Source organism: Anopheles ziemanni, chromosome 3 (genome assembly GCF_943734765.1).
Source record: "Anopheles ziemanni chromosome 3, idAnoZiCoDA_A2_x.2, whole genome shotgun sequence".
Classification (NCBI taxonomy): domain Eukaryota; kingdom Metazoa; phylum Arthropoda; class Insecta; order Diptera; family Culicidae; genus Anopheles; species Anopheles ziemanni.
The window spans coordinates 6,404,324-6,426,753 of NC_080706.1; the positions used below are offsets into that span (position 1 = coordinate 6,404,324).

The following is a 22,430-nucleotide window of genomic DNA, read 5'->3' on the forward strand; positions in this document are numbered from 1 at the left end:
AGGCTGAGAATGGTCGCTTCACCTGTCAACCGGGTAGCGCAGTTAAGGTGACGCAAAGTTTGTCGAGAGGCGATTTTGGGGAAACATTAATTAGGAACCAGCATTTCTCTGCACGCCCACGTGGCCTGAAGGGTTTGCGTTTCTGATGCCACGCACCGGTTAGTTGCCGTTACGTTTCACAGTTTTCTTTCTTTTAGTCTCCTCTATGAATAACCATTGATTGCTGTTATACATTTAGCGTTTTGTTCAAATTAATATGTCCTCAATAAAAATGTTCAAAATTCCAGAAAAATTATAGAAAATAAAGTATTGTGCAACATAGTTTATACCCAATAAGCAAGTGATTTGTTCTCAAGTGGAATGTCAAAAATGATCTCATACTCTTCATCATTAAAATTGGTTTAACTACCGAAGGGGTTTTACTCCCTTATTAGGCACAGGTACATTTTTATGGTACATGAAATCCAATTCAACACGCCAAATTATCCTTTTCCTAAGCAAAGGAAGCATCTCTACAAATCTGTTTTATGTCCAATTAAACCGTACGCCGTAAAATGGCGTTTAAATCATGTTTAATTCCAATGCACTAATTACAGAACCGAAGACAGATTAAATTTGACACAGTTTTTTTTAAATTCACCAAGCCTAATGTACTACAGCATGTGTTCCTTCTGCAATTATTAACGAATAAAATGAACAGCAATGTTTCGCGTTACTATTCGCGTTATTTTATAGGTTGCTTACACGCGCTTTCTTACCCTCAGCCCTGGGTTCCAAAAAAAAATCAACCTAGGCCCGAAACCAATTGCCACACAATGGACACGCACCCCAGTAGGGAATCAAAACCATCTCAAGAAACTCGGCGCTATCCGAGGGTCCCTTTCTCGACGAAGGAAGTTCTACCTTCCGGCGAACGGGCCAGCAGCAAATGTCGTGTGACCGCCCAGTTGGTGGTTCTGTTCCGATTCCGAGCAAGCGTGCAAGTAAGTCAGCCTCCCGACAGAAAGCAAACCCCAAACGGAAGCTGGTCGTTGCCAGTGTTCTTTTCTCCGGCCTGCTTCCTTTTTTTCACGACTCGCTAATTGATGTCTCATTTTCAGTCGCACGCGGTGCGACGGACCCGGGCGGTCGGGGCCCCAACGTAATTTTGTTGTGATTTTATTACACGCTGTCTCCAGTTTCGGTTGCCAGACCGTCCTAGCGTGCGACGTTGTGGCCAGCTACAAATGCCGGAACGAAGTTGAAGTTTTTGCTTCGTACCCTCCGGATTATTCCGTAGCGTATTTCTTTTCCCTTCGGAGGGAGACTATGGCGAACGGAAGGAAGTTCCGGACGCCCGTGGGAGGTCTAAGGAACGTGCGACTGTTCGCGAAAAGATCGCAGAGGGAGAATTTGTGTTGTTTTTCTTATCGGTTGATCATAATTCGTCAATTTCAGCAGAAACCAAGCCTCAAAGACGTTGGTTTCAGCAAAAACCAAGTCGTCTCAAATACTAGACGAAACAATATCTAAATTTCCGGCCTGAAAGTTCAACAAGAACAGTAGTAAATTTATTTGGTATTATTCATTCTCAATTAATAACGTTCCCGCATCTTCGAGCGATCAGATTCTTTTCATTCAACCTAGAAAACAAATCTAGATCAAACCCACCGCACGATAAGAAAACCTCACGACGGTTGTTGGTGCGCTATTGTTTTGTGTGTGAGATTTTTCTTCACTTCCCATCTTCCTGACCACCGATAGGGGTGCCGGCAAACTGGGAGAACATAGCATCTCAGCCTCTGGCAACGACGACAACGACGGGGTGCACCCGCGGCGCATAATGCATTCTGGTACACGGTGGACGGAAGAATGCTTCCTTACGAAAACAATAGGATGACCTTTACCACTCGATTGTTCCAGCAGTGGTGGAAGAGTTTGAGAAAATGTTCGTCCATTTTCCCCCCGCAGGGCAGTAGAAGTTTTTCGAAGAATTAGTGTCAAGAGATCGCGAGAAAATTCGTTAGCAGTACCATAGCGTTTTTCGCGCTCTTGGGTGAGTTTTTCTCAGGGAATTGTTCATAGACATTTATTCACCCGGTTGAAGAACAAGTCTCCCGGTGGGCTACTACGTGCAGTGGCGTGAGAAAGTTTCGGTGAAAATCATCGGCATATACTGTAAACGTAAAAGGAAAGAAAAATTCGGACCGAAACCAACCATTGTTTATAGACAGAAAAAAATAAACATTTCATTCGCAGTCTAGGCCCTAAAGTCTAGTATACGCAACATAAGGAGCAAATCTTCACAATGCAATGAATCGGCCAAACAAGGAATTCACAGAACACAGCAAATAAATAGTTGACTAAAATAAAAGAAACAGAGGACTAAGCATTAGACAAACCGGTCATCACACCAAAAAAGAGGAAGAAAATAAAAGTAGTCAAACACATTCGTTAAAAGATACGTCTCCCTTTCCCCTATTGCCGAGGAAAGGATTACAGTTCTAAATATGATTTTCTTTATATAATTCACTTACGTTTCGATCTCCGGAAATATTTTGCATTTATTCCCTCGCTAAACAGGCCATAGCATAGGTTGGAACTTTTACTTGTCTTCACTGTCTTACACTTAAATGTACTATTTAGTGTGCAGTACGCAACATGGACTATGTGTGAGTGTGTGTGATACAAATATACTTTGTACAATCATGCCTGCCACTACCATCGTTTGTCCCGTTCCGAACTTTGCAGTTATTTTTGAGTTACTAAAAGTTCAGTATGGTTTTTTTTTTGAAAATGTCAACGTTCAAATGTAAGCCAATGAAATTGACGTAATGTGTCTTTTTTACCGGCCAAAAGAAATGTTGTGGTTATAGTTTACCGTTCGAATTTTCCGCAAATCGATGAGGATCTTCTATCTTCTACCGTCCATCGGGTATGCAACATACGTTCTATGTTGTCCCTTAACCGAGATAAATGTCCATGCGTTGTACTGAGCTGTTTTCTTTTGTTTTTTTTTTTTTTGTTTCAAACTCCATCTTGGTGGGTAGGAACATTCGGCCTCAGTTCCTTAGTACTAATTCCGCTGATTGTTATTATACCGATTGTAACCGCCGCCACCGGAAGAGCCATAATTGTTCTGACCGAAACGACCGTTGTTGTTGTTATTATTGAAACGCTGTCCTCCGCGACCACCGCCACCACCCCTGCCGAATTGACCACCGTCCCGGTTGTACGGCCGCCCACCGTTGTTGTTCATCCAGTTGCTGTTGTTGCCGCGCTGCTCCGAGTCGTAGTTGTTGCGGGACTGAGTGGCGAATGGATTCGGCAGGACAGTGCTGCCCGCCGGCTGGGAGTTGCGGGAAATTTCGCTCATCATCTGCTGCTGGTACTGCTGAATCTGGCTGCTAAGCTGCTCAAATACGCTCCTACCGGCGCCACCACCACCAGCAGCGTTTCCGTTGTTTGCTTCCGCAGCATTGCCAGCGTTGTTGTTCGACGAGTAGCTGTTGCTGCTTCTGTAAGTACTTCCACCGTCGGAGCTGTTGTAGCTGGAGAAGGTGTTCTGATAACCTGCGACAATGAAGTTAGAAATTATTTTTTGTGAGAAAGAAAATATAATATTGCCTCAACAGGCGTTGTATAATTCCTTTCTTTTGAGGACAGTGGTAGCGAACGCAAGCATAAAAAATAAGTAAAAGCTAGATCTAACTGTCAAATAAACGATAAAAACCATGTGGAGATTGAAAAATGTCTGTTTGTTATCAAAAAAGCTCTGGATTATTACTTGGGATTAATTATTTGAACGACTTTCCGATGAATAAATTGCACGGCTTGCTTGGATTCGTTTCAAACACTCCTCTACTATTGCCTATTATAATCAATCCATGAAAAGACAAATTACAGAATCATTAGTTTGTGCAGTTCCAACACAAACCAACATTGAATAGAGTCAACCCCCTCGAGAACGATTATTGTAGTTTTACCGAACCAAATCGAAGTTCGCAAATTATTCTCAAGTGCTGCCAAAAATCACGCAGGACTCGAGCGGTTCCTACTGATTGCATCCGGTTAGTTGGCGTGACAAGAGAGCGAGAGCGGACATATTGTCACTCGGTTCAAAGGCGGCAACCCTCTCCCGTCGCTCGACCTCCCGCACATCCTTTCCACTTGACTAGCCACAAATAATCCTCTGCATTTGTTGGTACGTTGGAAAAATCACGCCGTTCCGACGGTGCTCGCCATAATTAAGGCCCGTGCCGTTCCAACACGAGGCCCGAGTGGCCACAGGATCAACTCCTGGCTTCTCCACGCACACATACAGCCCGAGAATAGAGGTCACCGTGTGCATCCGTCAGCTACAACCTGATGTGCAGTTCGGAACGCTCCGCCATTCGATAGCGAGCCGGTGCGCCAGGGAAGAGCCTTCAAACTTTTGTGTCACCCGGGGGTTTTGTTCGGGCAAAGTTGCGCCCTCGTGAATGAATGCGGAAAATGTTCAAGTGGACGGAAGCGACCGGCGGAGAGAGCGAAACCGGGATGGCAAGTGGACGCGCTGAGCCAGCCGATGATCGCCTTCCCTTCCAACCATCCTTGCCATTCGCCCGGTCACCCGCTGGAGGACCTCACCACCTCGAGGGTGGTGTATTCCGAAATCTACGCCCGAGAATCGAAGCCCTCAAGTGCGAGTCGAGTTAAGTGGCCAAACCACACGGCAACAGCAGCAGCAGCAGCAGCAACCACTCCTCGTCCGGATGGTGGTCCGGTGCACACAATAGTGACAATTTGTGTACGTCCTTTTGGCAAATCCGCCCCCTTCTCCCTCCGGGACTGCTGGTGGCTTTTTCACCGACGGGTTCTTTATCTACATCTTTATTCTTCTCGCACTTGGCGCACCGCAGGACACGTTTTCCACCGTTTTTTTTTTTCACCGGTGTCCTTATTATCCTATCGATTGCTGAAGCGTGAATTTGCCAGGATACCAAGGCTTAGGAGGTACGGTGTTTGTTGAACAGGAAATTACTCTAATGGCCAAAGGAATGTAACATGCCCGTCCACAAGGGAAAGGTGCCAGCCAATCAATTCTACGACATCGCATTAATTTGGATGAAAGTATTTTATTATGCATTTGCTTACCAAATTTCCTTAAAAATGAGTACTTTCATTCTATCTTCGAAAACAAGTTCTCAGCGAGATAAAAGAAAAATCAACAAACGATGATTCCCTGCGTAAAGTAACAAACTTACAATCCCTCGCCAAAGCTGCATCAATCCGAAGTGCATTACATTCTATAGCAGAAAAGCGGTTTGATGAGTAGCATATTTTCCACTGCATCACGATGGTGCCGGAAATCACCCAACTTATGCCGCCTCCCGTTTTGTTTTTCCCCCCTAATCGGAGAAAAATCGTGGGCTCCGGCGAGTATGCTGGCCAAAGAGTAGTGTGCGCTGTTCATTGGAGGCTTTGCTCTCGAGTGCCGCTTTTCACCGCTTTAAATGCACCGTGCATAAAGCCTCTTGGGTTCAATTTGCAATAGATTGTCTGACTGTCGCCCGGGAACAATGGACTGGATTGCATACGGATGAAATGGCCTAGGAGTAAGGCACAACGCAACGATAATACTTTTTAATCTTTTGACACAGACTTGATGTTAATGAGAAAGTTTAAAAACTTCAATAAAAAAAAACAATCAAAATTTTGCAGCCGTCAAACAAAACGAAGAGAAAACATTGGATACCTTATAACATAATTTGCAAAAGCATCATTACCAAAGTATCGTTTCTGAAACTATGCCTTCAAAAGATCCTCACAAAAGCACCGACGCGTGAACTGGAAATGTTTACGCCAGGGTAATAATTTCCTCTTTTCAACTCTCGCTTGACAACCGAACCATATCTTTCATCTACACTATCATCAAATTGGATCACTGGCGGGGTTCTTCAGTGACTCTTTGGGCGTTCTTGTGACAACGCGAAAAGCACGCCCAAGTGACAAATAGAATACAATTACGATGACGAAACGGGTACTTGTCGGAATGACCCGGCGAGCCCCGGAACAATCCTAAGCCGGTAATTAACCAAAACAAACCAAAAAAGTAGTTCGTTCGCTAGGGCTTTTGGGTAATTTATCGGGTTCGGGTAGATATTTATCGGACGGGAACGGAGGAGAAGAAAAAGGAATCCTTCGAAGGAGGATACTGGATGGCGTGCGCAGAGAAGAACATTGAGAGGAGATACCGCGGCTTTTGTATAAGTTGCTTTCTGGTGCATCATTGCTGCACCTTTATGTTACCTTCTCAAAGGCAGCAGGATACTCGAGGTGGTAATTCGATACCGTACCCGTACTTAAGGGAAGATAAGGCCACAATATTCCGTGGAAAAGGAAGGCCATAGCAGGAAGGTAGCCTTGTATCCTCCCGTTTCGCTGCTGGCTTTCCTTTTGTATGTTGCAATTGTTTGTAAACAAAACGTTCAAGACTACCAAGGGAAAAATCAATGAGCCAACAATGAACAAACGGGATTTGGATGAGCATGAACAGTAGGAATCCTACTAAATCCTAAACACCTACTTTTTGTCTATGGGAGAAGAAAATATCACAAAAGTTAATTCACTAACCCCATTATTATCTGATCTGAATCCGAGGCCGTAAGCCGGCGATAATACATCGACTCAGGAAAACTCCAATAATTAAGACAAGAAAGATTATGTAAGGCACACACCTTCTACTTAATTGATCTACTCGTAGAAAATTACCAAAAAGTATTACGGCAATAAATAAAGTTAACAACTGCTACTTTACTGTCATTTGTTCAACTTGTAAATTGAGTCTTTCGTTTTTCTCGAAACAAACAAGCAAACAAACGACCACGAGCTATCGATATTGGACATTCCTTCTCTGAACATCGATTTTCTAATGTATCCCTAATATAGTAATCGTCCATCAAAATTATCCTTCCGAGAAAACGTAATACCAAGCTTAAACTCTATACTTCGCCACCCCAAGAAGGATGATTTGAACCCCGCCTCAAAAGCATTTGTTGTTTGGAAAAACCCGTGAAGAGTTGGATATTTCCTAATGTTTTCTCAAAGAAAAAACTGAACAGGATAACGGGCAGCACTTGAAAAATGTCTACTAACGTGTATAAGAAGAAAACGAAAGACAGCAAGCAAAGGGCAGCACGTTGCATAATGTGGGTTAATTCGTTTTTCAAAGCAGTTCAATTGCGAGGCGGAAACATCCTTGGATTTGATTCAAGCCATGCATCGGTAAACAACCCGCCGTCCGGTCTCTTTTGTGCCCGGGGTTTCGGCCTGGGACGGAGTTTTCACGATGCGTGTCTGATTGTGTCCGTACATATGTAAAAAACATTAACGCATGAACGAATCTCTCACCCGTCGATGGCAAGTGGAATCCATCGGAAGCCTGCCATCCGTCCATGATCGTGCCAAACCGTATTCGTACCTTTTTCCATCGGTCTTCTATTATGGTCTATCTTTTCAACGACAATCACTCCTTTTCCACTGGGTGAACGCCGTGTCCTTATTAGAAACAAACAACCTGGACCGAGTTCCCTTCCCGACCCTGCCCTTGTTTGCCAGGACCGCGATACAACGGTGACAACGAGTGCGACGAGCAAGTGGAACACACCCGAATGGAATGTAAATTGGATTCGTTCGATGGTTTGGATAGAGAATGGAGAAAAGAAAACAAATCGTCCTCCTTTTCTGCATTGTTCGACGCCTTTCTCACACCACTTCACCACACACGATACCCATCGGTGCGATCGAATGTGTTAACAATGAGATTATAGGATTTGAGGAGCATAATATCACACTGCCGAAACGGGAAAAGTTCCGTGCGTCCTTAAAGTACGAAGACTGATGATATAGCACTGATTGCGATGTGTATCAGTGATATTTTTAAGGAGCAATTTAATCCTTCGAACCATTTAATAACTTTTTTCGATGCACTTAAATCGTACTGGACTATGATTTTTCTATTCTATAAAATAACAATAAACTCATCGTGTATTTGAAACGAACGCATCCTGTCATAAACAAGTAAAAAGATAGAACATCCAAAGGTAGGATCTCCCTCCGATCTGTATAATAGGTACAAGGAATTCTATTTGGTTGACTTTTAACTATTGCTTTTGAAAATAATAAGAACGAGGAGCGATTCACACGCATCCAGCCAACCGTGCTTATCAACTTCAACCTCTGAATTCAGCGGATATCCTTGCTGCATCATCATAATTATTGTCATGCAAAACATTAGTCATGTTTCACACGGCGCGCTCATTACTATGCCTAACCACATTCCCGGCTCGATCCGAACACCTCGAAAAAAAAACTCCTCGGCACGCAGCGTTGTCTCCCTCGGGGAGGGACTCAAACCCGGAGGCGTATTCGCTCAGTTCTTTCGCACGTGAACGTGCCGTGTACGCCACATTGTCGGGTGCGTTGATGGCACTGATTGCATACGTTTAGGAAGTAATAAAACAAAACATATTTTCTTACTGCTTTCGAGTTCGCGTAAAAAAAAAACGAACCAAAAGTCAACCGCCCCATAATAGCACCACAAGATGGCGTCCAAATGAACCGCCCGACCAGCTCATTAGCGAAACATATTCCGGCGGGATGCGGGAACATAATAGCACAACACAAAAACCCCGTTCGAAAGCCACACAGCAGGAACTAATTAACCGAACAATATCCTCCCGCCCGGGGACGAAAGCATGGTCCACCCCCTCGCGGTTTGGAAGTTTGGTAAATTGCATCCCTGCTAGATTGTGGGGCGAAAGGGCGAGGAAAGGAAGCGAACAAAAACGTGCCAAAGTGGCCATTCAAAGGCGACGACTACTGGAGGTGGAACACTGGACAAACGGGGATGGGTTTGGCTACGATGAGCGATTCCCTCGAGTAGGCACTTGGCGTTCTTTGGATTTAAAGGAAGAGAAAGAAAACCGGCATTTGTCGCAACGTACTAGCGCTAATGCATCGACATCATTATCTGCGCTCCATTCCCTTTCACTCCTCTCCTAATTGATGCCAAAAATATCATTTGTCCTCAAAAACGAAGGCATATGCAATGGAATCATTTACTTATTTATATATGGGATATACCGGTTTTATTAGCGCTCTAGTCTAAGCGATCCTTGCATCTAATTTATGGGCTCCTAAGCCTGCTCAGTCTTTCGGGATATTTCAACAGGACAGTTCACAAGTTGGGTAGTTTCAGTTTAGAAGATGACTAGATATTTTTGATTGTCATATAGAGCTGTAGAGATTAATCTAGTAGGCATCGATGAAAGTATTATTGTAGAAGAGTTGTTGAGAATTGAGAGTTCAGCTGGTGATACTATTAGACCTCCACTTCGAAAAACTCCGATTTCCCATTTCAAGGTAAGTTAACCGTTATGCACCCATTTTTAATCGTATGAAAAGTAAAACAAAATGTAACTTACCTCCACGATCGTTTTGCCGATTGTTACTGTCGTAGCCGCCCTGTCCTCCCCGGCCCTGGTAGTCGTTCCTTCGCCATCCGTCATTGTTGCCATAGCCTCCTCTGCCTCCACCATTGTCACCGTTTCCGTAACCGCCACGGCTTCCACCGCCTCCACGACCTCCGTAGCCCAATCCGAGTCGATTGTTCACCATTCGGTGACCGGACGCGTCGAGATGTGCGCGGTCACCGCGCTGACCAAAGCCAATCACTGGACCATCCTTCGCACTCAGCACCTTCGGTTGATCCTTCGCGTTCTCGAGCTTCCGGGCAGGAAAAACGTAATCGTCCGCAAACTTCGGATCGATAAAGTCCACCGTCAGCACGCGATTGTCCGAAACGGTCACTTGGCCCGGTATCGGTGACGAAAGTAGCCCCTCGCGGGGTACACACTCCTTCGTAGGCACGACAAGCCCTACGACAAAATCCACCGTGCACGCAACCTCGCGTTCGTAGTCCACCTCGCCTTCATACAGACCGGCCAGCATACGATAGCCAGCCGTACCGGGTAGTATGAACATCTTTGCGTTGCCATTCTCATTGCGCCTTCGTTCCTCATCCGTCAGCTGGCCGACCCTTGGATCCGTGGCCTTAAACAGTCGCTTCTCGTCGACGAACGGCAGCAGGGCGACACCCTGCCAGGCGAACTTCTTTCCATTCAGATCGATGTGAAAATCGATGGGGTAAAAATCAATGATCGGACTTTTGGGATCATCCATCAGCTCAGCGAACGGTGGGGGTACGTGGCTACGGCTAGCAGCAGGGAAAACGCCCATCAGCTGCTGAAGTGGCTTAAACGGCGTGCCCTTATCAAAGTGTGTGTTCACGTTCGTAAGCAGCTTAAAGTCCGATGCGAACGGTGCATAGTGGTAGGGGAAATACCATTCCCAAGAGGCGCATCCCTGATAGTAGTACTTCAACACCCAGCATAGACCTCTCACGTACTCCCATGCGACCGTCTGACGGAAGGAAACGTTCTGTGGGGACACATCGAACTTCGACTCGTAGTATCGATCTTTGAATCCGTCCTCCCACAGGCGCACTTCGTCCGGCGTTTCCTGCTCTTCCTCGTTCGCCAGGGTCACCGCCAGTGATTCTTCTGCCTTTCGTTTTATGCCACGCTGCTGTCCTCCTTGTTCGGAATTGTTCGACTGATTGTTGCCATCACCGGTTGAGTTGCCGAGCATACGGAAGTGAGCCGCTTCCTGTCGTGGATTAACAATCGCTTGCGGTTGCACGCCTCGGCCCAGCGGCGTTGGAGCGAACTGCGATCTGTTAATCTGCTCAAAGTTCGGCCTCTGCTGACGTTGTTGTTGCGCGCGCATACGTTTATTGCGCTCTTTGAAGCGATCTTCGCTCGTTTTGCGCTGGCGAAAAATTTCGTCCTCCGCATAGCCGAGATCGGTCATAATCATCTCGACACGTTCGAGCAGAACGCTGCCAGAGTCAGTAAGATATCCGCGCGTCTTGTACACACACTTCTTGTACAGCGTCACCAGCCGATCGATGGCATTTTCGCGAATCTCCAGGCTGGGTAGATGGGGTAGGAAATCGTTACCGACGAAGAAACACATGAACACCCAATCGTCCAACACGCGCTCGAAATCGTAGGGAAACGGCAGATTTGGCATATCAAGTTCCTTTTGCAGATATTCCTTCAGTACATTTAGGCGTACAAAAATGAACTGTGTTTCCTTGCCGGGTGCCGCCGGTGCACGATCACCAGCTGCACCCTCCGCCTTCAGCAAACCAACACAGTCCTTCATCTCGTGTCCCAGTAGCTGACAAATGTCGCATGGTCGTTCCTTGTTCGGCAGGAACTCTTCACGGATGATTGTGAAGTGTGTCTCGTGCGTCGCCAGTCCCAACATGATAAGATCCGCATCGGCGCCACACAGCACGTGGTGCGTATTCGGGTCGTAGTCCGGCTGTACGCGTTGCTTGCGAATGTAGTCCATGATCTTGTGTTCACCCTCGCCCGGTACGTTCGCATCCGAGAGGATCACCTTTAGATTCTTCCAACTCGGATTGTTGTTCAACCGTTCGTGAACGTAGTACTGCAGACATTTGCTTAGCCGGTCCATAAACGGCGTTCCCGGTGTGATGCAGTTGGAATCGAAATGGGTGCCCTTCTCCTTTTCCGGTGGCAAAATGGCACCCTTCGCCTGCAGTTCCTCGCGAATACGGGCCACTTCGGCTACCTTTTCGGCAGTTTCCTTCGACGCACGGAAACGGCGGGAACGCTGCTGGTTCATCTTGGCACGCGGAGCCACCCCGTCAATGGCCATGTACAGGACCTTGCGTGGCCGAACGATGTTCATCAACCGATCGATGCACTCGAAGATGGCAAGCATCATCTCGTCCTCGTCTTTTGGCGCCGGCTTGTCCTCCGGATGGGTGCACGGGTGGATTATACCGTTCATGTCCAGGTACAGATTGTCAAACTCCACCCGGTTCGGGTTTGGATTGTTCATGTCTTCATAATGGACATTTCCTTCATCGTCGATGGTCTGTTGGTAAAGAAGATGTTAAAATGTTTGTAAATTTTCATTGACGATATCAAAACAAAACCTAAATTCAATACAACAAAACATGTGGCGGCATGTCTTCTTCTTTTTCTTTTTTTTTTTTCATTAACCTCATCAGCCAAACAAACAATCGCGCCAGTGTGCACCAAATTCCCAATAAATCATCTTGATCTGATTACCAGATAGCGTGGAGAAAAGGGAAAGGCAAACGAATTCCCCAAAACGCATGTAGAAAAGAAAAAAGTCGCTGAAAACTGCTAAACACACAACAAACCTTCTGCTCGACGCATTCGATGATCACGGACGGATATTTGCGCGTCAACCAACGGAAGAATGCTGGTACTCCCATGATGTGGACCAATCGGCGGTGGTAATGTTACGATAAAATGGAGGATTTTCACTTAACAACTAAGTTATCCCTAGTAATTTCCCTCTTCAACGATTGCACTTTCACGAGATGAAACTTTTGAGAGCGATATGGAATCGCCGTCTGTGACAGCATGCTGTCTGATTTGACGTTTGAAATTATCACATCCGAAATGAAACCCGGTAAAATTAAACACGCCATATTATGTTGACAGGTATGTCAGTGATACCACTTTTTTATTTATTCGACTAGTTATGTGACTAATTCGACTCAAATCATTGTGAGTCGATTCAATCAAGTCAGAATCGAATCAAATCGAGTCCCAAACCAATCAAATCTGATTCGAATCCTAATTGATTCAAATCTTTAGAATCCGTCAAATGGGATTCGAATCTTTAGAATCCGTCTAGGGATCGAATCTTCGAATCATTCGAATCCCGATTAATCGAGAAACGTTTTTGGAACACGCAAAGAAACTATTCCAGAAAAACTGCTGAGATTGTTAAAATAAATCCTCTGTTTGAATTCGAATTTATATTTTGTTTTGATTTGATGGCTTTGAGCTGTCAGTTCCGGAGTTGGGTTGGAAGGGTTCAATTTATAATAGTAAGGATCGGATCAGTGCACCCACGGTGGGTTCATTTTTCACGCACACACTTGCAATTTTGGCTTAATAAGTCTGCTATTAATCTTCTATGCAGCCCCTTTCTAAGCCTGGCGAAAATTATCTAAATCGTGTTTTCTGTCACTTGGGTTCTGTCAACACTAGATTGAAGGGAAAGGGTGCAAGGAACCAAGAAGTAGAAAGAGGGAATTTGGAAAGGAAAATAGAACTACGTCAAAAATTTGTCACCTCAACAGTGGATCACAAATTAGTGAAACAGTTTCATTTGCGACCTTCCCTGGCGCAACGCTGGTTTCACTTTATTTCCATTTTCGTTCGAGTCAATAACAAATAACCATATCACCGCCTCGATACGTCGGACGGTGCACAGAACGACCTTCGAGTGAAAAGAGAGTTGCTCGGTCGGTCGATGTACACACCTGTGGTGGAATGAAGGGAAAAGTCGAAGGAAGTTGAAGTGTTCGTGAATTTGGAAATTTGCATCCCGGAAGGTGGCTGCAGGACAGACACGGCAATACGGCGGTGGGTGAATAATTACAGTATACAGACTTATGTAAGGATCAGGCCACGGTGGTAATCTGTTGTTGTTTACATTCCGCCCGTGACGTCGTCGTTTTTGCGTATCCTTTTCAGAAGGAATCCTTGCGTGCCGTCTTTCGTAGAATGTACCCAATGCTGCATTTCCCTCGATAGACACGTAGCTTGCTGAACGATCTGCTACTGTGCCGGGGTCCCTGGCAACGCATTTTGAAACGGGGAAATGTTGCCGTTCCTGGACGATACTGACGAGTTTCTAAACTATTGGATTCTAAGAGCCCTCGCGCTGATCGTTATCTATTTAGCGTGGCGTTCGACCTACGTTCGGGAAGATCGTACCACCGCACCAGGTGCTGTGCTCGTGATAGAGAACAATTTGCGACGCATTAATGCAATTCAGCATAGCGTTACCACTATTATACGTGAGTACTGAGTAGCGCAAAAGTTGTGAGGCCCGATTTCACCAAAGCTCCTTTCCCGTTGCAGTACGCAGCTCATCGCAGCAGTCCAATATTTCGAACGTTACCGAAACGGAGGAGCTTGATTTGGAAAACGACAGTATAGCGTCCTCGATCGATAACATAACGCAATCAATACTAACGGAAGCGTCTGAATCGGCCACAGGGTTGGATTTAAGCGATACTGAGGGGTACACAGGTGTAGTAGGGTCTCCTATCGTTGACTCTTTCCACGATCCCGGACCGGAGGAAATAATCCGCCAGATGGATGCGACCGACGCTGAAACCCCAGCGGCGTCAGAAGCGGTAGCGTCATCATCTTCTAGTTCATGCGAGGTGCGACAGAGAAAGAGTGCAACCAATGTCACCGCGGATGGTGCAGGCGAAAAGTCCTCGGATCCTGCCAATACGAGGGACACCGGTAGTCCAACCAGCTCGGGTGACGGTACACCGGTCATGCCAGCCGTTACGGCAAAGCCCATTAGAATTAAATTAAAGTATCTTAACGATGACTCCAAGTTGGTGGAGGGCAACCTAAACGAAGGTATTGGAGAATTCAAAAAACGAAACTTCACTCTTGAACTGAACGCCCACAAGCTTGTCCGGTTGGTATTTAACGGACACGTGCTGCAACCGGATAGCAAAACGTTGGCCGCATGTGGTTTGTTTGACAACTGTGTCGTCCACTGTTTGATACACAACCAGAAGTCCTCGTTAAATGGTGCCACCGATCGGCCGATGGAGGGAACGATGGGGGCCGAAAATCGCACCCAACCGAGCAGTCCAAGCAGCGGAGGGTTGGAAGATGGCGACGGTTTAGATTCCGACGAAGGATTCGATGGACGTGATGGTAATGGGCATCCCGATAGTACCGGCAACGCTGGTACGCGTTATGGGACATATTTCATCTATATCGGAACACTGGCCGTGACGGCGGTGATTTTGTACGGCTGGTACTGTCGCTTTCACTACGGCCATCTTTTTAATCTGAACTCTACGATTGGGCTGATTGTAACGACCACCACGTTTTTGATTATGATGCCGACGATCATTCTCGCTGATAGTAATACACCAAATTGATCAACTTGTAACAACATTTTGAAAAAGAAAACAAAAAAAAACACTACGCACGACGTGGCTTCGATAAGATTTTTATCTTACGCAAACAAGATCTGCAAACGGACACTTCCTGGCTAGGTTGCGATCCTGTTCGTCATTGTATCCCTGCTGAGCCCCTTTCCTTAAGACGGAGATTTATCTCCATGTTTTTTTTTTCTTCTTTTTTCTATCATCTAGTATTTCTACGTGATCCTTGTTATGTACATAATGTGATCCAATAAAAGGTAAACGGACGAAATCAAAATTAATTTCAACAACTGAAAGGAATGATTTCTGCAATATTTTAACATGGTGATATAATTTCTCTATGCAGGCCATAATCATTTCTATTAATGTATTACACATACTCTGTTTCCACCTTTGGAAAATGTGTTATGAAACCCTTATAAAGGAACTCGTCATAAGTTTATATATTTACTTCAATACAACAATTTGAATTTGAAAATCTGCAAGGCTCGTTAAACGGAATCCGACATCATATGCTACGTTCGGTGTTTGCCGTGTCCAGCTCAGGTATCTCAGTTTTTCCTTCCTTTGGATCGACCTTGAGTTTCATCGAGCCAGAATCCAATAGGGTCGTGCGTCATGCGCATCGTTGCGGGTCCTGTCATCCCGTAAAGATTGGTCACATAGCAAAAACACCGTTTTTTCTTCGCAGAAACGAAAGTGCAAAAGGCTCCCACTGTAACAGTTGTAGTAAACTTACGTGTTGTTCCTGGTATTTCAGCAGAATGTTTCGAATTCCGGCAGTACGTGCTGCTACCATCGTAGGACGGAACCCGGTGCGCACGTTGGCCACCACACCGGCGGAGCTGCCCGAGAAGATCGAAGTATTCGTCGACGATCAGCGTGTATTGGTGTCCCCAGGCACCACCGTTTTGCAAGCCGCTGCACAAGTAGGCGTTGAAATACCTCGCTTCTGCTACCACGAACGGCTGGCGGTGGCCGGAAACTGTCGCATGTGTCTAGTGGAGGTGGAAAAGTCTCCCAAACCGGTGGCCGCCTGTGCGATGCCGGTGATGGAAGGATGGCGCATCAAGACCGATTCGGAGATGACGCGCAAGGCTCGCGAAGGTGTCATGGAGTTCCTGCTAATGAACCACCCGCTGGATTGTCCCATCTGCGACCAGGGCGGTGAGTGTGACCTGCAGGATCAGGCGATGGCGTTCGGTTCGGACCGGTCGCGCTTTACCGACATCGCGTACACTGGCAAGCGGGCGGTCGAGGACAAGGATATTGGGCCGCTGATCAAAACCGTCATGACTCGGTGCATCCACTGCACGCGCTGCATTCGCTTCGCTTCAGAGGTGGCCGGTGTGGACGATCTTGGGACGACGGGTCGCGGCAATGATATGCTGGTCGGCATGTACGTGGAGAAGTTGTTTCTTTCCGAGCTGTCCGGCAACGTAATCGATCTGTGCCCGGTCGGTGCACTCACGAACAAGCCGTACAGCTTTCTCGCACGCCCTTGGGAGATCCGTAAGACCGAATCGATTGACGTGCATGATGCGCTCGGTAGTAACATTGTCATCAGCACGCGCACCGGCGAAGTGCTGCGTATTCTGCCCCGCGAAAACGACGCCATCAACGAGGAATGGTTGTCCGACAAGTCTCGCTTCGCTTGTGATGGACTAAAGCGCCAGCGGCTGATTGTGCCGATGTTGCGCAGCCCCGACGGGAACTTGGATGCAGTCGATTGGGAGTCTGCCCTGATCCGAATCGCGCAAGCACTACGAGAATCTCCCAAGGGCAAGGTGGCCGCCGTCGCGGGTGGCTTAACCGATGCGGAAGCACTGGTAGCGCTGAAGGATCTGCTGAACCGGCTTGGCTCGGAAACGCTTTGCACCGAGCAGAAGTTCCCGATGGACGTCTGCGGAACGGATTTCCGTTCAACCTATCTTTTCAACTCATCAATTGCCGCCTGCGAAGAAGCCGACTTGGTGCTGCTCGTTGGTACAAATCCACGCTATGAAGCACCACTCCTAAACACACGCCTGCGCAAGGGCTACGTTCACAATGAGCTGAATATTGCGATGATAGGACCGAAAGTGAACCTTTCCTACGACTATGAGCATTTGGGAAACGACCCTTGGTTGGTTCGCGATATTGCAGAAGGAAATCATCCATTCACCAAGAAGCTCAAGGCAGCCAAGAAGCCATTAATAATTTTGGGCGCCAACCAGCTGGCTCGAAAGGATGGCTCGTCATTCTTGACCATGCTGCACGTGTTTGCCAACTCATTGACGCCTGATGATAAAAATTGGAAGGTATGGAATGTGCTGCAAACAAACGCCGCACAGACCGCAGCACTCGACGTAGGATACAGTCCGGGCATGGATACAGTGTTCGCTTTGCAGCCAAAGGTGCTGTTCCTACTGGGAGCCGACGGTTTTGGTGTGTCGGACAAGGAAAGGCTCCCCCAAGACTGCTTCATTGTGTACCTAGGGCACCATGGCGATGTCGGAGCACAGCATGCCCACGCTATCCTACCCGGTGCTGCGTACACCGAGAAACAGGCTACCTACGTTAACACAGAGGGTCGCGCCCAGCAGACGCTTGTTGCCGTCACGCCTCCCGGATTGGCACGGGAAGACTGGAAGATAGTTCGTGCTCTGTCCGAGGTGGTCGGGTCACCTCTTCCCTACGACGACCTGGACGAACTACGTGTCCGTATGGAGGAAATTGCGCCCCACTTGGTGCGCTATGGCCTCCTCGAGATAACCAACTTTTCTAAAATCGCTGATGCATTGCTGAAGCACGAGTCGGTTTACTTCGACGACAGCAACGTGGTGGATGTGGCACAGAAGAAACTGGAAGACTTTTTCATTACCGATCCGATTACTCGCGCCTCTCCGACGATGGCTAAGTGCGTTACTGCGGCAAAGAAGCAAGCGTCCAAAGAAGCCCGTTAATTGGTGCAATTTTTCGATTTTGATAGTTGTTATTTCATTCCACACCACGTGTTGATAGCACACATGGTCGACATAGTATTTACTGATATTTCACATTTCAGAATTGACTGAGATTGATGTTTTGTATAATAACCAATACCAGTGGCTGAAGTACATCTCAATAAAAGCCTCAAAAAGCTAGTATACTGTTCAAAACAAAAAAGTATTTTAGTAAATGCATATTTCCAAGCATTATTCGAAGCATATTTAGTAAATGCATAGAGATTAAATTAACTTTAGGTATGATCCATTTTTTGAAAAATATCCCTCTAGATAGATTTTTTCAAAACTACACATGTTGAACTATTTCCGTTGGAATGACTCACGTGTATAGTCCATTTGTGCAAAAGAGCCAATGCATTTCAGTGCATTGCGTCATCTCTTCTGCCAACGGTCTGTCAGATATGACGGACACTCCGGCATACTACACTCTGTTTTCGATTGTATCAGGGAGTAGATAGCTGAGCTGTGCTGATAAATCTAATCCAGGATTTAATGTAATCAAGCGGAAATAATAGCTGCTGGAAAACCCGCCGAACCGGAGAGTTAAAGTTTAAAGCCCGGACCAGTTGAGCGAAGCATGCCATGATGAGCTCATACGGTGAAAAGGAAATGCGAAACGCATTTGATCGGTTTTCATTATGGCTTCTTGTACGGTAAGTGAGATCATAACTGGAATGAGTGGTAATGAAACAAGCTGTTTATATTTTTAACTCGCTTGCAGCTATGAGGCCACAGCGGATACGATGAAACTTATGTGCTGTGAATCGATACATCCAACACTACGCCACTACATGCTCGGAGTGGTGTGTGATCGAGTATCCGGTGGGAAAGAGTACATCCTGCTCGAGCACTACCTCACGAAAAGACAGTTTGAGCTGATACCGCATGAGACGCGTGAATGTGCCCGAAACACACTTTGGAGCGTTCTACATGTGCCTCCCAACACCCCGTTTACCCATTACCTGCATATTGCTAACGAGTGCCCAGTAGTGGATGCTGTTAATCCGGGAATTAAGCTGCTCAAATCGGATGACATTCATTTGAATTGTCTCTCTTCGATTCCGTCCGTCGTTCTTAGTGTGATTAGTGTCACACGAAATATGGAAAATGCGCTTGATCGGAACGTGTACGATATACGCTTTTCTAACGGAAAAACAATCAGAGAGGAGATCCAACGATCGGCAAACGGAGTAGACGATATAGCACCGAGTGAGCCATACTATTGCCTCGATGCGCAACCCATGAATAGCATAAAGCTAGTAGAGTTATCAAACGATCTTCAAATGTCTCCAAAAGGAGGTGCGCCGTTAGGTTTATTTCTTGTGCGCCAGGCTGAGCTGAAAGACGTTGAACGGTATATAAAACGAAATTGTGTTGATCGGCTCGAGGACGTCACGGCGGACACATGGTTTCTGGTGAGTGAAACTATTCCGTTCGACACACCTTTCGTACATCACGCCACCATCCATGAGGTCGCACATCAGCAGGATTATGGCATTTTACTCTGGCAGCGTAGCAGAGGAGCGCCGACTTCAATTGGGAAGTATTTTTGCAACATTTTCTGGGACGAGTACGAGTCGATGCCACCAACGCCCAGTTGGCTGAATGTGTTGGTATCGAACGAAACCGATGGTAGTACCACCTACGTGCGGAAGCTCGCGTCCGGAACGAGAAAAATCGATCCCTTCCGAATGGTGCGAGTTTTACAAGGCATCGAGTTGATGAAAGTTCTGCAACAGCAAGACTTAAGTTCCATAATGGACAAGCTTTGCGCCATATTTGGAGCATGTTCCGACTCGGAACGGTTTGCAATAGCCCGAGGGCGTATGCTGCTGATAGTGGACCACGCCATGGAGGACAACGGAATGGGTGTTTCGGCGCAAGAATTGGTGGCATTTTTTAACACAATTGGATCGTTTTCCGCCCGTTTAACTGTGTGGATTGTCGGTAATAATCGCCTTTGGACGCACCTTGCGACCAACTGTAACCAAGTGCCTATCAAGTATGCCATGCGCCAACTAGACGAAAAAGAACGCAAAGAATATTTATCGCTGTTACTAGATGAACGAGCATCGGAGGATATTGAAACGATCGTTAAAAAAATTGAAGAGAACAACGAAAAGGAAACAAATCCCAGTGTAATTGGAAACGTATTCTTTCTTGCGGCACTGGGCGATATTATTAATGGAAGGAAGGAACGTGTTGGACAGTCTTACTGGTGGATCGACGTGATGGAGCAGTACGTGTGGGAAAATGGGGCCCCCGAAGGGAGTCCCGAGATGGAAACACTTGAGAAAGAATGTTACAACCACTTCGTTTCTCGACCGGAAACGTTTGTGCCTATTTCTGGCGGCGGAGACAAGCTGAAACATCGCACCCTGATAAAATTACTTGCGGCACAACATCTTGTTAAAAATCCTCACATGATCGATGTCGAAAAGTATCGTCTTTTCGGGCGTGTGTTGCTCGATCTACTTCTGTTCCGCCACAGTCCGATTGCAGTTGCAGTATTGCATAAAGATATCGATACTGTCAAAATGATCCAAACCCATTCTCCCGACGCTTTGCTTACGACGAAAGATTCTCTGGAACGCAACCTTCTACATATTGTACACGAATGCCCGGATATCGAGCAATTGCTTCTTTCGGCCGGGGTGGACATAGAGCAGCGTTGCCCTCAGCTGAACAACTGGACGCCACTCCAGATGGCAGACGATCGTGGCGATTGGCCCCTGCTCGATAAGCTTCTAGCCAACGGTGCTACGATTCCCGCGGACGGTTTACGGTTGCACAAGATGCCGCTCCACGAACTTAAGATCGTTTTTTCCGACTGCATCGGCTACGGGTGTTCGTCCTTGATCGAGTGGATTTGCAAGCATCGCCAGGACTATCAAATCAGCCAGGAGGATGTGTACTGCCTGGTGGTCTACGAGGAGTTTCCGCAGGAACAGCTATTTCGTTTGCTAATGCTCGCCGTAAATCAACGCCTGCCGGAGCGGGAACCAGAACCGTACCAGTTTATTTGGTACAATACGGCACTTGATAATGCCGTAGAGGATAACCGGTACGAGGTGGCCGCTTTTCTCGTGGAGCAGCTTCACTTCACACCAACAGAGGCTTTCTGCGATTTGCGCCAACGTTACCTAGAGAGCAAAAGTAACGATTATGTTTCGCTGTACAAACTGTGCTCCAAGGGAAATTTGACCGAGGTTATCCGAATGATAGAAGAAAAGGAGCTCGACCCTCAACACGACTGCAATGGGACAAATTTGTTCATTGAAGCGGCAGGAAGTGGTAATCTGGAGTTGGTTCGCCACCTCTTCGAGCAGTGCCAGTTTAAGGATCGTCTAAACGAAACAGATGACCACGGGGACACTGCCATGTCGAAAGCGATGCTACGGGGTGACGATGCTGTAGTGCGCTTCCTGTTCGAATGTGGCGCACCCTTGGAACCTTCGATGGCCAAGACCTACCCTGGAGAGCTTCCCGAGCAGGGGATCGTAATCAACACGGAAGACTTTCATTCGTTAATCGGTCTGAAAAAGGACAGGTTGGAGAAACTTGATATCGATTACGGGCGTGTCGAAGACGGTGAGCTATTGCTTCACTACTACCTCCGCTACATAGATGAACCGGATGAGTGTACCTTCCGCTATTTGCTCGCACAATACGAAGACGTAGATGTCCGCACATCCGCCGATGCTAACGGTGAAACTCCTCTCCATTTCGCATTACGCAGCGGTAATGAACGCTGCGTGGAAATACTCCTTGAGGCCGGTGCCGATGTACACGCAAAATCGCTCGGCGACGGCGCTTCCTCATTGCATTTCGCCATTTACGGAGGCATAGGTAAACCCATGCTTACGCGTCTCATTGAAGTGTACGGTATCGATGTTAATACGCGCAACAACAAAGGTCGCTCCATCGCATTCTACATGCCGATAAACCGGAGATTGTGCTACTGGCTAGTCGATCACTACGGGCTCGATTTGAACGTGCGCGACAATTCCGGACAAACCATACTACATCATCAGGTGAAGAAGAAAAGTTTCTTCGGTCGGTCTGTGATTGAATTTTTGCTGACGGTGCTCGGGATACCACAAATTAGCACCGACAATCGTGGCCGACTAGCTCTGCACTACGCCGTGGAAGATGGGAATTTACGAATTGTACGATTGCTGTTAAAATATCGCTCGGATCTACTCGATATACCGGATGGCGATGGATTGACGGCAATACAGCTTGCCCACAACGGAGCGAACCATTCGGCGATCAAAGAATTGTTTGACAGTATTACTACAAACTGAGCCCAAACGCACCTGATTGAAATATATTGTTGTTATATTTGGAATAAAATT

General features: G+C 46.7%; 4 protein-coding genes across 4 annotated transcripts; 3 read left to right on the forward strand and 1 right to left on the reverse strand.

Annotated features, from left to right (window-relative positions):
- Nucleotides 1-2,979: 2,979 nt before the first annotated feature.
- Nucleotides 2,980-12,468, reverse strand: LOC131290050 (5'-3' exoribonuclease 2 homolog). The gene is made up of 3 exons (XM_058319430.1): nucleotides 12,287-12,468; nucleotides 9,447-11,994; nucleotides 2,980-3,552 (listed from the first exon to the last, which is right to left on the reverse strand). Exons 1-3 carry the CDS (start codon nucleotides 12,359-12,361, stop codon nucleotides 3,056-3,058), a joined length of 3,120 nt encoding a protein of 1,039 aa, XP_058175413.1. The 5' UTR covers nucleotides 12,362-12,468; the 3' UTR covers nucleotides 2,980-3,055.
- Nucleotides 12,469-13,643: 1,175 nt separating this feature from the next.
- Nucleotides 13,644-15,185, forward strand: LOC131287436 (transmembrane and ubiquitin-like domain-containing protein 2). The gene is made up of 2 exons (XM_058316483.1): nucleotides 13,644-13,963; nucleotides 14,028-15,185. Exons 1-2 carry the CDS (start codon nucleotides 13,765-13,767, stop codon nucleotides 15,077-15,079), a joined length of 1,251 nt encoding a protein of 416 aa, XP_058172466.1. The 5' UTR covers nucleotides 13,644-13,764; the 3' UTR covers nucleotides 15,080-15,185.
- A 664-nt stretch (nucleotides 15,186-15,849) lies between these two features.
- On the forward strand, nucleotides 15,850-18,030 carry LOC131289558 (NADH-ubiquinone oxidoreductase 75 kDa subunit, mitochondrial-like). Its single transcript, XM_058318839.1, has one exon. The coding sequence runs from the start codon at nucleotides 15,850-15,852 to the stop codon at nucleotides 18,028-18,030; it is 2,181 nt and encodes a 726-aa protein (XP_058174822.1).
- Nucleotides 18,031-18,657: 627 nt separating this feature from the next.
- On the forward strand, nucleotides 18,658-22,416 carry LOC131287768 (uncharacterized). Its single transcript, XM_058316851.1, has 2 exons — nucleotides 18,658-18,725; nucleotides 18,794-22,416. Exons 1-2 carry the CDS (start codon nucleotides 18,658-18,660, stop codon nucleotides 22,377-22,379), a joined length of 3,654 nt encoding a protein of 1,217 aa, XP_058172834.1. The 3' UTR covers nucleotides 22,380-22,416.
- Nucleotides 22,417-22,430: the final 14 nt, after the last annotated feature.